Below are 16149 nucleotides of genomic sequence, written 5' to 3'. Positions count from 1 at the left end.
AGTCCCGAGCAGTGACCTGAGGACTGTTGCAAAGTTTTGTGACCAGGAGTGTTGAAATGGTTGAGCGGGAGAGACGCTATTCCCTTCTGGGAATTGAGGTATGCTCCTATGAACTCCAGTTGTTGGGTAGGAGATAAGGTGGATTTGTTTCTGTTTATTTGTAGGCCGAGGGACACGAAGCAGGCGACGGTCAGCTGTGTGCATCGAAGAGCTTCGTCAAGCGTTGAGGCTTTGAGGAGACAGTCATCGAGGTAAGGAAATATTATAACCCTCTGTTTCCTGCAGTTTTTTTGAAGATTTCTTCTCCTTTTTGGAGGCGGGGGGGAGAGGGGGCGCTGCGGTGTGCAGCGGAGTCGGCGCCCAGGTCTGAGGCTGGTCCTAAGGACTTCTGCATGTGGGCACATTTTGGGGGGATGTGGGACTCCTCCAAACATTTTATACATTTTGTGTGGCCATCTGAGAGAGGAATGGCATCATGGCAGGTAGAGCAACGCTTAAAGCCCGGGGAGCCAGACATGTTGGAAGTGGCTGCCGCTGACAAGAACAAGCAAGTTTTTTTGGTTTTTGTTTTTTTGTTTTTTGGTGTTTTTTTGAGAAAAAAATAGGGGAAGCAGTATTTAACTACTACTGGGAAACTAAAGTAATAAGGAAATTATTTTAAACAAAGGGAGAGAAAATTCTCTAATGAGTCTGCTGAGCTCCATCTCAGGCCAGAGACAGTAGAGAAGGAACTGAGGAGACCAGTCGCGCATGCATATTATTAAAACACGCTCAACGCGTGGGGGCAGGCTCTGCGCATGCACGACCGGTACGAGTACTGCTGTCAAAATCTCTGCGTGAAGGCGCAGGGGTGCACCAACACCTGGAGTGGAGCACCCACAGGGACATGTCTCTCGAAGAAGTTCTCTTTCAGCCAGACTAGGCAGAGCACCACCCACCCTCCCCACCTTGAAAGTGGTAAAATACCAGGTTTGGTAAGATTCTGCTGTAGGCGCACTGCGCTAGCCGCTCTTTTCTTGGGAGACTGGGAAGGAATTTTTCCCTCACCGCCAGATTGGCCAAGGCAGAATGGCCTTCCCCACAGTGGGTTGGTGGGAGGGGAAGGGGGGCTTGGTTAGGTTATAATATCACAACTCATTCTGTAAGTGTGGAGTGGATGTCCAGTGCAGGTACTCTGACACTCCATAGAGAAGGGATACAGTGATCAGGATAATTGGTTTTGTAAAGGATTTAAAGGAGATGTTTGTTAAAAGAGTGGAAATGGGGTGGGAAAGGGTTTTGGGGCTCCTATGACTGGCAGGGGAGGGAGCCGCCACTCCCTCCCCCTTCATAGCGCACCTTAACCCTCATTTGGCAGAGAGGAATGGAAAGGTCCAGCAGTGGGTTGGCCAGGGACCAGGATGAAGGGGCTGACAGAAACCCTTTGGGTAAATATTGAAATGATCATAGAGTTACTTGCACTGTATACTTTTATCTGGGGTACTTCCAAACACTCAATAATAAAGTTGTGGCCTAATTAAACCACATTCAGTGTTTCCTGTCATTCTTCTGGTATAGCCAGGCAACATGACTATGGCTATAATTTTTACTGTTTACATTAATTTCAACACCTTAAGGTGGTGTTTACTAGTCAAAGCTACCAAACAACAATCTATTAAAAGATTTTTATTGGATTTGCATAGGCAAGTATTTCCCCCCTAGAGATGATGAAGCTGTTGAGCATGTGGTGAATATGAAGATTTTGTAATATACTACATGAAATGTTTTCAAATTGCATATTCTTAATTGTCAAAGTATCTCACAAACGATTATAATAGTTTTCTATATTTTCCAACTGAAATTTGCTGACTAGATCAGTCTCTCACTGAAGGCTGTGCAGCAGTACCAGAAGATTGCATGCCCATAATTTGTACTGCATCGTGGGTAGACATAAATGTATATGAATTCCTAATGTAATGCTTCTCAATCGGTAATTGTTTGTACATAGAGTGTAGCAGTTTGTCTGCCTGGTAGAAAGTTTTAATTTGTAATTGTCTATTGCTAGCTGTAATTGTCAGTGCTAGCTTTTGAAATATTCTAGAAAGTAGCTTTCTGATTTAGTGACACTTATGCACAGGTCAATATTAGGTGTTGGAGATTACACAGTTTCATGTTATGAATAAGCAAAATCTATGACCGAACGAAGCCCTTACCTCTGCACTGAAGAGGGATGAAGAGCACGTTAAAGGCTCTTACCAACTATGTCAACAATATAACAAACCCATCTGACCCGTAATCACATTCAGAGGTGCTTATCAACATGTCCACTGGACTGCATGTAACATCAGATGTACAGGACTCTCAACTGAAAACAGCAGATGTTGGTGAAGAACAAATGAAGAGATTTGTGAGAGGGTGCACTTGATTCTGATGGGACACAAAGCTTCTTCAGATATCTGGCATTGAAACATTGCCCCCTCAGCAAGTTCGCAGATGACACTAAGCTGGGGGGACTGGTAGATAAACTGGAGGGTGGGAATAGGGTCTAGAGTGACCTAGACAAATTGGAGGATTGGGCCAAAAGAAATCTGATGAGGTTCAACAAGGACAAGTGCAGAGTCCTGCACTTAGGACGGAAGAATCCCATGCACTGCTACAGACTGGGGACCCACTGGCTAAGCGGCAGTTCTGCAGAGGGGTAACAGTGGACGAGAAGCTGGATATGAGTCAACAGTGTGCCCTTGTTGACAAGAAGACTAACGGCATATTGGGCTGCATTAGTAGGAGCACTGTCAGCAGATCGAGGGAAGTGATTATTCCCCTCTATTTGGCACTGGTGAGGCCACATCTGGAGTACTGTGTCCAGTTTGGGGCCCTCCATTACAGAAAGGATGTGGACAAATTGGAGAGAGTCCAGCAGAGGGCACTGAAAATGATTAGGGGGCTGGGGCACATGACTTATGAGGAGAGGCTGAGGGAACTGGGCTTATTTAGTCTGCAGAAAAGAAGAGTGAGGGGGGATTTGATAGCAGCCTTCAACTACCTGAAGGGAGGTTCCAAAGGGGATGGAGCTAGGCTGTTCTCAGTGGTGGCAGATGACAGAACAAGGAGCAATGGTCTCAAGTTGCAGTGGGGGAGGTCTAGATTGGATATTAGGAAAAACTATTTCACTAGGAGGAGGATGAAATACTGGAATGGGTTACCTAGGGAGGTGGTGGAATCTCCATCCTTAGAGGTTTTTAAGGCCCGGCTTGACAAAGCCCTGGCTGGGATGATTTAGTTGGAGTTGGTCCTGCTTTGAGCAGGGGTTGGACTAGATGACCTCCTGAGGTCTCCTCCAACCCTAATCTTCTATGATTCTATGGTCAAGACCACCAAATTTAAGTCTGGCAAGGGAGGGAGAATCACAGCAGCTATCAGCCCAGATATTGTTTTCTATCCTTAGCAAGATACAGAGATGATGTTTCAGAGGTGATGGTTGTTAGTTACCCAATAGGATCTGTGCCTATTTCCCTCTTCCAAGCTGATGGAACAATGGAAAGAACACACAAAGCTGATTTTGGATATGAGCTGGAAGCTCAAGTTGAATGAATCCATGAGCTAAGAGCATGCAACAAAGAAACCATAGTTTACATGAGAGATATCACAGGTTTCACACAAATGATGGCTGGAGACAAATTTCATACATTCAATAAAATTGGCTACTGAGTACCTGAGGCAGGCCCTAACGGATTTGACAAAGCTAATTCTGTAATCGAAATCTTTGACAGATGACAACAGTAACTCTGTGAAAACTACAGAAAGGCAGCACCAGACAGAATCTAAGGTTGGATATAAGAAATACCAGTGGGTCGTGGAAGCCCTGTGCCTCCATGGAAAAAGTTTCTAAACGTGGCATCCAACAATCACTTATAAAAGTCCTCTGTGAATACATGGGTCAAAATGCACCTGAGATTGTAGGAGCACACCCAACACAAACACTCCTCCTTGCTGGAGGCTTTTCCAACAGCGAAGTAGCCAAGTCTGTCACCCGTAGATGTGCTGAAGAAGCCCAAAACTTGTACAGTACTCAAGAGGAAGCCAATGCGAAGATGCTTCTGCATGCGTATGGATTTTTGGGTCTCTTGATGTCAAAGGAACCGTAGTTTTTAGCTCACTTGATACAGCTGTTTTTGTCCTTGCTGGTCATTTTCCAAAAAAACCTGAGCACATGGCTAATGCATGGCTTGAAATTGGCACCATTACCAGCACAATTGACAAGTGTTGCTTCATATCTGTACATGCAATTTGTTACACCCTCACTCCTGACTTCTGAAACATATTTTCTGCTGTACACGCATTAATAGGATGTGACTGTGTCACGCCTATTTGAAATTGGGGAAAAACTATGTTTAATGTTGTTAAAACAAAGGGAGCTTACCATTTCACAGATCTTGCCAAATCAGGAGAAAGTAACACACACCCTGCAACAAGAAATTTGGTAGCACTGCTGCATGATCAGAGTGAGGACGAAAAAGGACGAAAGAGACCTGGATCGCTTGTGCCTCAATCTAGGCTAGTCTGGAAAGGACAGGTCACTGACCAAACTTCCACCAGGTGGGACAGTTTTGAAGAGCGTATCAAAAGAACATCTTGGCAAACAAAGATTTGGATGTCTTTGCTCATAGGTAAACCATATATTGGATCACCATTGCAACATGGATGGAAAAATGTGGATGATGAACTACTTCTTGTATTCTTCAAGGGCCCAATGACATCTGAGCTTCTACAAGACCTTATTTGTGCCTGTACCAGTAGGGTCACTGCATAATCAACTGTGTCTGTAGTCAGAACAATCCTCCCTGCACATAACTGGGTACATGCCAAGGCAATGAAAACTGGGATACAGACTAACATGGCTACCCCCTGATATGTGATAACCCAGAAACTCCTGACAGACATCATAATGAAGAACAAGATGATGTTGATAATGATAATGATGTTGACTAGAAATGTCACCGGCACTATTACATTTCAGTGATACTGGTACAAATTTATTATTAGATTTTGTTTTACTTTTTAGATTGTTCTTGCAATGCTTTGAGGTCACAAACAAATCCAGTTTTTTGTCTTGAAATAATACATGTCGTTCAACTAACAAAAATGAATCAAAATATTTCGGTGGTCATCATTTTAACATGTTGATGTCATTGTTTATCCCCATTTCCATGGTAATAGTATCACTTGTCAGCTCCACACCATACCTCATCATAGAGTAGACAATTAACTTTTAAATGATTTATGATGTGCATGTACGCAGAGATGGTACATTAAGTCAACCAAATTGGTTGTGTCTGCTACTCTCCTAAAAGGAACACCAAGTGCCCCAGCTGCTCACAACATTTACTCAGCAAATCAGAATGAACATGAACCTAATCAGTTTTACTCCTCTGACTCACCCAAATAGCTGCATGCAGAAACATCCAACAATCTGCTAATTTCTGTTGGGAATATATGATGAGAAGAGAGAAACAGGAATGACTCCTTCAGTTTATCAAGAGTCAGCTTCACTCTGTTGCTGCAGAAAGTGCTACAGGCAGCAGCAGAAGCACCAGCGTGAAGGGAACAGAATGAGTGCAACAAACCAAATAGAACAACAATGTGGGAAATACTATAAAGAAAGGACTAGAAGAGAGGAATGGATAAGAAACAAAATATCAGGGGAGCAAGAAGGAAAAAAAGTGAACTGGTTACAAACTGGTTAAATGAGGTGAAGATTATCTGAATTCCTGATATCAATTCAATTAACAACCATAGTTAATCTGATTGATAGCTTAAAAAGAAATGCAAATATAAAATCTGCCTCACAAAATTTTGGAATCCTCTCTACACTTCAGTACAAGTGTCATTTATTTTATACCATGATTTGAAGTCAATGGGACTAAGCTCAATTGTGAGGGTTTACAAGATCAGACCTTTGATTTGACAGCCAAGATGAATTTTGATTACACTACTGAATATTGACAATGTGCAACACAACAAAAAGGCTTTTTATAGTTATTTTTTAATTTAAATAAGCTTTCTATTTTATTTTTTATTTAAAAAATGAGCTGCCAAATTCCTGATATCACCCAGTAAGTCCTATGCTACCACACTGTTTCTCAGTGTGGATACAGACACACTGTACAGATACAGAACATTCATCAGGGTAGGCAGTATATATTGGGGAGGGGGGGGGGGGAGGGGGGGGGGAGGAACACAACTGACTGCCTGTTGCCAAAGCTTTAAATTAGAGAATTATGAAAACTTATTCTCTTGGTAAATGAAAGTTTCTTTTCATGCACTGAGTAAATATATGATTTATGGTAGATGGCTGTGGCAACTCATGTCAGGCATCTAGTAACAGTGTCCAGTGCACGACATCTAAGACCGTCAACAACATACCGCATTTTTAAATGCTTCTTGTTAAACGTTTGGCACTGGCAGATCTGAAGCGGTGCCATAGCACTTATACAAATGTTGGAAAATTGCCACACCAGTGACAAGAGATTAAAGAGCCCATGATTGCTGAAACACAAAGAATGGCCTGAGAACAAGAAATCTGACAAAGAAAGCACTGTAGAATCTTTTGCAGTCAGCACTCAAGTGCAGAAATTTGGAAAAACTCAGAGGAACAGAGTACATATAGGGTAGGAATTCAGTACTGGAACATACTATCTCTGGATTTTTAAAACGTAAATGTGTCAGAAAGGGTGAAAAAATATATCAAAGAATGACAGAAGTTGAAGACGAAGGCTACACAGAAAATGTATTTAGGTTTTTTTTGTGCTTAGACATGCTTAGTAGTTGCATATAAAAAGTGTTACCAAAAAGAGATTTTGTCCAGTGTTGTTACCCAGTTACCAGCACAAAAAACCCCAAAGAGAATATTGTTAGCCAAAAAGAGACCGTAAGCTGCGGGAAGTGCTCTTTCAAAGGATTTTATTATTAAGAACATTACAATACTAAAACTGGGACATTATGGTTCATCGGTCTCAGTTTGACCTATTTCTTCCTTTCACTTAGAGGGGATAGTTATATATGTCTTACTGCATTATAAGCAAACAACAGAGACAGGGCTGATGCTTTTCTTTTTTTTCAATGTAAGAAATCAAAACAGTGCATCATCATGAACATCTTTATAAAACCTCTAAACCTTGCAGCAACATCGTGAGCACATTAAATAGATAAGAAAACTCCTATGGATGATCTGTTTTTTATATATTTATTTTAAGATAAATACTCAGCACCCTAAATAAAACTTAGGTAAGGAGCCATTTTATCATTTTTAAAGGCTTGAAGAGCAGTCCCTATGTGACAACCAATGATACTCTCTGCTCATGATATCACACACCCATCACTGAACAGCATTCCAGCACTGAAGTATGAAGCTGCCTTTCAGAAAAGATGGCAAGTCCATTTTCTGTTTCAAATTACACAGGTTAGTAGACTTTCATTTATATTAAATATTAAAATTGAATAATATAATTAGTGAAGTACCCCCCATGTTTAGTTTCATATTACATTAAATTCACCTTATTCTCTCTCCACAATTTCAGTCAATGTACTGCACATATTTATATACATAACTGCGTGAGAGAAGTGTTTGGAGGAAATTGCTGGTTTTGGCAACTGGGTGAAGTCGAGACTTTTGGCACTCAAGCATGCATGGGTTACGCTTTGGGAATGTTGCACTCCAGCAGGGTATTTCTGCTAATATGAACAGCAATAAAACAATTAACAGTGTAGACATGTATAGTGTCATCTCTGTATTTCAGAGATAATAACCCATTGGGATTATTCAGGGCAGTTTACACTCCAGTTATTGTTTCAGGGTCTGTGCAGAATCAAGACACCACCATTGCATCAGTTTTCATTCAATTCGTATTTTTAAGGTTTTCTCTGCAATACCTAGGTGCAAGAAGCTTTTTCTTCTAAAGGAAAGCTTCAATTCTAAAGCACAATTCTGTGATAATGGGTGGATTACACCACCAATTCCACGACAGAAGAGCCAGCATCCTGCATATTACTCAGGACTCTCTACTAAAAGAAGTTTGGTATATTCTGTTGCAGAGATGCAACATTAAATCAGATTGTTTGTTTTCATGCTATATTTTACTACACTCCTAAATCTTTCAGGTACTTTCATAAGGTACAGAATTAATGTAAAATCCTTATTTTATTTATTTAAGAGCCAACAGTGTAAGTGTGCACCTAAATATTTACAACGTTTTGTTACGGCAGTGATTTTTCATTATTTTGAATCCTAAATCTAATCATCCATTTGTGTTGCCAACCTACACCTCTACCTCGATATAACGGTGTCCTCGGGAGCCAAAAAATCTTACCGCGTTATAGGTGAAACCGCGTTATATTGAACTTGCTTTGATCCACAGGAGTGCGCAGCCCCACCCCCCCGCAGCACTGCTTTACCACGTTATATCCGAATTTGTTTATATCAGGTCGCGTTACATAGAAGTAGCGGTGTACTGTGAAGTGGTCCTGTGCTATGCTTTGTTCTGATAGGTTTTCACTTTTCAGCTACATTTGTTTTTAAAATTAAGGTAAACAATTTTGTACTATGAAGGGAGTTGGGGGAAAGAACATTAGAGATTTTAAAAATATCTGGTCACAAATAAAACATTTCTTCAAAACTATTGTGCAGTGATATTTGAGAGCTACAGATGTACAGTAGTGTACAATTATTTCTCTTCAAAACAAAAATGTACATTACCATGCCATGGTCAAATGTGAAAACACCAACATCACGTCCATGATGAATGTGATTCCGTCTGATAATGGGGTTTCCATGGTTTTTAACCCAAATTCCTGCTAATGCATTATTGGAGATCTCGTTGTCCTCATATATTCCCTGGCAAAAAGTAAGTAAAAACCAAAAATCAACAGTAATAAATAGTTCTACAAAAGTTAGGAGGGAAATTAGAAAAAGAAAATACCTGTGCATGATCTGTAATATAAAGTCCAACATTTTCACAGTCGCTGATGTTACAGTGTTTGATAGTGGGACAAGCTCCCTGGCCACTAACACATACTGCAGAGCCCACTGGAAGAAAAGTGTACAGTTATCAAAGATTCAAAGTGTAGTGTATTTATAGATAGTTTGGCCCTACTCTTACAAGAAAACATACAGTATGCAATGGCATCTAAAATGGATATTTAAAAAATGTAGCATTCATTTAATGCCTTTTATTAAAGCAATGAAAAGTACTTTGCCCAGACAGGAAACTATTACCATCCCCATTTTGCAGATATGGAAGCTGAGGCAGAGAGAGTTTAAGTCACATGTCAAAAGTTACACAAACAGCATGTCACTGGCAGAATGGGCAATATTTTGTATATTTATTTAAGTTGTTAAAAAAATAGTTCATCCAACTTCTCACACCCTCACTGAACAATATGCAGAAGAAAAACACAAGATACAACAAAACTCTCTACACTCTCTCAAGACTGCTAACTATTCCCCCACTTGAGTCTATCATCTTCAAGGGCCTGGAGCAATCAAATATTTTGTATCATGCCAAGATCATCAACAGAGTATTGCATTGTCTAACTAATGGGGAAGAAGAGCAGGTTCCAGAGTAAGGGGCTCCTCTCCAGAGACACCCTTTCACTAATCTTCAGTAGGGCCAGGATCTCATCCATGATGACTGGTAAGCAGACATCAATAATAACTCGTATGCACTCCCAACATTAAATATCACCATCCAAACAGACCAGGGCACTCTGTACCAGCTGTAATTTCTAAATGATCTTCAGGCATAGCTTTATGCATGGTAATAATTTCAAAGTGACTAAAGCATAGATAAATTATAGCAAGGTCTGCATCCAAAAGGACAGGTTCTAGCCAAATATAATTGAGAGGAAAAAATGTTCATAACTAAGTTTTGTGCTGCATATGGATGAAAAAAAAATTCTGTTCACTGCAATTATCCTATTTCAGTAACAGTGTTTAGAATTAATTTAACAGTGAAGAGGACACTAACCTGTACAGGTACTTCGAATGATACAGTGATCTATTATTGGGCTGCAGTTCACGGTAATCTCTAAGCAGTGGTGTGCATTGTGGTGTTGAGCAGATTTGTCATCAGGATTGAACTAAAAGAATAAAATTTAATGTTTTGATATTTTTTAAAAAAGCATAATTTTGGAAATTATTGGAAGTTCTACTAAGGTTGCTTACCCTGATTGTCATATACCCAACGTACGCATCTTCAGAACCCTCCATAAAAACGAAGGTGGAATCCCTAGTGTTTTCTATTATGACTTTATCTGCTACTTTTCCAGGTGCTGTAAACAAGAAGTTATTTTAAAAGCTTACTCTTTTCCTATGAAAACTGAAAACAAAGACGATGCAATTTCAAGTTCTACAAGTGAAAAAAAAGATGCGGATTCTCAGGCATATTTACATTAGGAGCACTTTACCATATAGGAATATGCTATACTGGAAAAGTGCTCCTAATGTGGACACAGCAATACCAGCAAAGCTGTGCTTTGCACTGGCATAGTGAAACCACTCCCCGTGAGCAAAACAAGCTATTCTAGTAACAATGCAGTTTTGCCAGTATAGTTGTTTACCACCTTCTGCCAGTACAGCTGCGTCAGTCATAGGTGCAAAGAGGATCCCTGACCTAGCTACACCAGCAGAAGTCTGTAGGATAGACGTGGCCTTAGTTTAGATGCAGTTATACTGGCATAAAAGTGCCTTTGCTAGTATAGCTTATGTTGTTCAGGGAAGCACTTTTTTTACTGGTGTAAAAGCCACACCTAATACTAGTATTAAATATATACCAGCAAACCTTTTCTAGTACAAACTTGGCCCAGGAGTTCTGACTTCCAATTCCCTAACTACTAGGAAATTGTTCCCCATTAAAACAAACCAGAAATAGATAATTCAATATTGGGCTCAAACTTGTACTATTGTAAAACAGTTACAACCTGGTGCTGTATATGGTCTGGATTCTAAATTGTTTTATTAAGACTAAATACATAAATTCAGTACACCATCACATAGTAAGTTGATCCTTGCTAATACATGCATATTCTTTAAAACTTTTACAAAACCAAAAAAGTGGTATCTCCTCATGTCTCACCACATACATACAGGGTGCTGTAGGAAAGTCTATTTTTTATACTTAATGTACTAAAAGTTTATTACAGTTTAAAACTGAACTACAGTTTAGAATAAATAAGTGTTAAGCTTTTCAAAGTAAGTGTTAAAAGAATGTTTTAAAATTGCTAATCTACAAGATGCAGTAACTTGAAATGTGAATAGCAAGGTTCTTCAGCCATCTTTATACTGAGTCTAGACAAAAAGTGTTTGCATGCTATTGCTGAAGAGCCAGCAGAGGGAGCACAAGTTTTAAAAAAATATTCTTATAGCTGTGTTGACCTCAGTGATGCTGGTGCTCAAGAACAGTAGTAAACAAAAGAGCCAATTTAATGTCACCACAAACTGGAACTGAAATAACTAAACCAGGTATAATTCACACTTTTAGTTATTTTGGTACAAGTCTGTATGGAACACTCTTATTCAGAAATAAGGGCTTCTCTATAGTTTTTATATTGCTATAACTATATCAGTTTAGAAACTTTTATGAGAATAAATCATACTGATAAGCACCTTTATAGCAGTAAAACTGCATCCACTCCAGAGGGTTGTACCACTAACTATATCAATCCAATATACTTATAGCAGTACAAAAATATGTTTAGACTAACCCTAAGAATATCCACCCAGATTTGCATCAAAACAACTAGCCTGAGGGAATATTACAAACAAAGAAAGAAATGAAGCACTTTAGTATTCTTTGTAGTTCTACAATACAATGGCATTGCTAAGTAAACAGGAGAGAGCTACTTCTTAATCTCTTCCTCTGAATCATGCCCTCTTCCTCTGAATCATCATATAGCTGTGCTTGGTACAGCGGTAGGAGAAGGAATCCTTCTGCTGTCCATGGAGAAGCAAGGACCACTACCCTTGAACCACTATCACAGTAGTGGTATTTCAGCTGCAGTAGTTCCTGCTGCTGTGCTACTCTAAATAGAGTTGGTGAAGCACTTGGAGGAGAGGAAGGTGATCAGGAACAGTCAACATGGATTCACCAAGGGCAAGTCATGCCTGACCAACCTGATTGCCTTCTATGATGAGATAACTGGCTCTGTGGATATGGGGGAAGTGGTGGATGTGATATATCTTGACTTTAGCAAAGCTTTTGATACAGTTTCCCACAGCATTCTTGCCAGCAAGTTGAAGTATGGACTGGATGAATGGACTATAAGGTGGATAGAAAGCTGGCTAGATTGTCGGGCTCGATCAATGGCTTTGATCAATGGCTCGATGTGTAGTTGGCAGCCTGTATCAAACGGAGTGCCCCAGGGGTCGGCCCTGGGGCCGGTTTTGTTCAACATCTTTATTAATGATCTGGATGATGGGATGAATTGCACCTCAGCAAGTTCACAGATAACACTAAGATGGGGGGAGAGGTAAATATGCTGGAGGGCAGGGATAGGGTCCAGAGTGACCTAGGCAAATTGGAGGATTGGGTGAAAAGAAATCTGATGAGGTTCAACAAGGAGAAGTGCAGAGTCCTGCTCTTAGGACGGAAGAATCCCGTGCACTGCTACAGACCGGGGACCGAATGGCTAAGCAGCAGTTCTTCAGAAAAGGAACCTGGGGATTACAGTGGACGAGAAGCTGGATATGAGTCAGCAGTGTGCCCTTGTTGCCAAGAAGGCCAAAGGCATATTTGGCTGTATTAGTAGTGAGTAGTGGACCCTTGCTAACAGATCGAGGAAAGTGATTATTCCCCTCTATTTGGCACTGGTGACGCCACACGTGGAGTATTGGGTCCAGGTTTGGTCCCCCCCACTACAGAAAGGATGTGGACAAACTGGAGAGAGTCCAGTGGAGGGCAACGATTAGGGGGCTGGGGCACATGACATATGAGGAGAGGCTGAGGGAACTGGGCTTATTTAGTCTGCGGAAAAGAAGAGTGAGGGGGGATTTGATAGCAGCCTTCAACTACTTGAAGGGGGGCTCCAAAGAGGGAGCTAGGCTGTTCTCAGTGGTGGTAGATGACAGAACAAGAAGCAATGGTCTCAAGTTGCAGTGGGGGAGGTCTAGGTTGGATATTAGGAAACACTATTTCACTAGGAGGGTGGTGAAGCACTAGAATGGGTTACCTAGGGAGGTGGTGGAATCTCCATCCTTAGATGTTTAAGGATGGAGATTATTTAAGACCTGGCTTGACAAAGCCCTGGCTGGGATGATTTAGTTGGTGTTGGTCCTACTTTGAGCAGGGGATTGGACTAGATGACTTCCTGAGATCTCTTCCAACTCTAATATTCTATGATTCTATTATTCTAATCCACACAGCAGCAGATCAACCCATGCCAACTGCAAACTTTGCTGTATACACAAAGGTGAAGGGAGCCAGAGATCTCCCCTCAGTTATACAGTACCTGGGACCTTCCATGGGCAAGGACAAGATTTTGCCCTTAAACCAGATTTGATCTTTTTCTGTTGCCTGATGACATGTTATGTCCTCTTCTCTATCAGGCAGAAAAGTCCCAATCAGAATGAAGCAATTTTCACATTCCACTCTGCAAACATGATTTCCATTTTGATTACTCCAGAGCTGTGAATATAGCCTGTCTCATTTCCCTAATGCTACCCTCTTACCCTAGCCAAATGACCTTAGGTTAAGGGTCTGTACTGGTGTCATCATGTCATGGAAAAATATTTGAGTACACAATTTGTACTTCCTATGTCACAAGTGCCAATGTTACAGGTATGTAGGTCAAACTAGCAAGTACCCTTAACCTGGGGAGGGGATCCAGAAACCTTACAGCTGGGCTGAAAACAGAAAAGGAATGGAGTTGTGGGCAGGAGAGGAAGAAGCTAGAAAACCAATACCAGAACACTTGCTCCTCAGAGAAAAAAGGCAGCCCAAGGGATGACTGCACTAAGCACTAGATGCTCAGACACAACATTGGCCAATGCGGACAGATTCAGGAAGCAGTGCTTCAGGAAAGCGTGTACCAGATGCCAGTTCAGTATTTAGTTCATCTACAGATGCTTCTCTCCTCTTTCTACCAAGGAGGTGATTGTAGGATAACCCTTTAATTATGTGATATTGGAAAAGGCTAAAAAAAGAACGGGACTTCCTCAACCCTTTGGTTTTAACCAAGTACATCAAAGGAATACTGGAAGATTTCTTACCAAACCTTAGCAGGAGGGCAACTCAGGAGAGAAATTTCCTGGTTAAAGTGAAATGGTGAAACTACTTTAAAGGAGGGAAACAGATCAGACAGATAGATCATGGAAGATTAGGGTTGGAAAAGACCTCAGGAGGTCATCTAGTCCAACCCCCTGCTCAAAGCAGGACCAACCCCAACTAAATTATCCCAGCAAGGGCTTTGTTAAGCCGGGCCTTAAAAACCTCTAAGGATGGAGATTCCACCACCTCCCTAAGTAACACTTTCCAGTACTTCACCACCCTGCTAATGAAATAGTTTTTCCTAATATCCAACCTAGACCTCCCCCACTGCAACTTTAGACCATTGCTTCTTGGTCTGTCATCACTGAGAAGAGCCTAGCTCCATCCTCTTTGGAACCCCCCTTCAGGTAGTTGAAGGCTGCTATCAAATCCCACCTCACTATTCTCTTCTGCAGACTAAATAAGCCCAGTTCCCTCAGCCTCTCCTCATAAGTCATGTGCCCCAACCCTCTCCAATTTGTTCACATCCTTTTTGTATTGGGGGGCCCAAAACTGGACGCAATACTCCAGATGTGGCCTCACCAATGCCAAGTAGAGGGGAATAATCACTTCCCTCAATCTCCTGGCAATGCTCTTACTAATGCAGCCCAATATGCCATTAGCCTTCTTGGCAACAAGGACACACGGTTGACTCATATCCAGCTTCTTGTCCACTGTAATCCCCAGGTCCTTTTCTGCAGAACTGCTGCTTAGCCAGTCGGTCCCCAGTCTGTAGCAGTGCACGGGATTCTTCCGTCCTAAGAGCAGGACTCTGCACTTCTCCTTGTCGAACCTCAGATTTCTTTTGGCCCAATCCTCCAATTTGTCTAGTTCACTCTGGACTCTATCCCTACCCTCCAGCGTATCTACCTCTCCCCCCAGCTTAGTGTCATCCACGAACTTGCTGAGGGTGCAATTCATCCCATCAGCCAGATCATTAATGAAGATGCTGAACAAAACTGGCCCCAGAATCAACCCCCTGGGGTATCCTGCTTGATACCGGCTGACAACTACACATTGAGCCATTGATCACTACCAGTCGAGCCCGACGATCTAGCCAGCTTTCTATCCACCTTATAGTCCATTTATCCAATCCACACTTCTTTAACTTGCTGGCAAGAATACTGTGGGAATCCGTATCAAAAGCTTTGCTAAAGTCAAGGTATATCACATTCACCGCTTTCCCTATATCCACAGAGCCAGTTATCTCATCATAGAAGGCAATCAGGTTGATCAGGCATGACTTGCCCTGTGGGAATCCATACAGACTGTTCCTGGTCACCTTCCTCTCCTCCAAGTGCTTCAAAATGGATTCCTTGAGGACATGCTCCATGACTTTTCTAGGGACAGAGGTGAGGCTGGCCGGTTTGTAGTTCCCATCTTTAAAAAAGGGAAGACGGAGAATCCGGGGAACTATATTTGCCTTTTTCCAATCATCCGGGACTCCCCCAATGTCCAAGAGTTTCAAAGATAATGGCCAATAATGGCTAATGGCTCTGCAATCACATCAGCCAACTCCCTCAGGGGCATCCGGACCCAGGGACTTGTGCATGGCCAGCTTTTCTAAATAGTCCTTAACCTGTTCTTTCACCACTGAGAGCTGCGGACCTCCTACCCATACTGTGCGGCCCAGTGCAACAGTCTGGGAGCTGACCTTGTCCGTGAAGACCGAGGCAAAATAAGCATTCAGGAGAGGCTGAGGGAACGGGGCTTATTTAGTCTGCAGAGGAGAAGAGTAAGGGGGGATTTGATAGCAGCCTTCAACTATCTGAAGTGGGGATCCAAACAGGATGGAGCTCAGCTGTTCTCAGTGGTGGCAGATGACAGAACAAGGAGCAATGGTCCCAAGTTGCAGTGGGGGTGGTCTAGGTTG

At 41.7% G+C, this 16149-nt stretch overlaps 1 protein-coding gene across 3 annotated transcripts in view; it reads right to left on the bottom strand.

Moving 5' to 3' along the window:
• Nucleotides 1-16149, bottom strand: part of FBXO11 (F-box protein 11) — a 186149-nt gene that overhangs the window by 45691 nt on the left and 124309 nt on the right. For all 3 annotated transcript variants that reach the window (XM_026660254.2, XM_026660255.2, XM_026660256.2), the window contains exons 8-11: nt 10199-10305; nt 10002-10113; nt 8955-9061; nt 8732-8869 (exon numbers count right to left, since the gene is read on the bottom strand). In XM_026660254.2, coding sequence (XP_026516039.1) covers nt 8732-8869; nt 8955-9061; nt 10002-10113; nt 10199-10305 — 464 coding nt within the window. The remainder of the gene's footprint in view (nt 1-8731; nt 8870-8954; nt 9062-10001; nt 10114-10198; nt 10306-16149) is intronic.

This window comes from Terrapene carolina, unplaced genomic scaffold (genome assembly GCF_002925995.2).
Source record: "Terrapene carolina triunguis isolate 2854851 unplaced genomic scaffold, T_m_triunguis-2.0 Scaffold742, whole genome shotgun sequence".
Taxonomy (NCBI): domain Eukaryota; kingdom Metazoa; phylum Chordata; order Testudines; family Emydidae; genus Terrapene; species Terrapene triunguis.
This window is presented reverse-complemented; position numbering and strand designations above follow the sequence as displayed.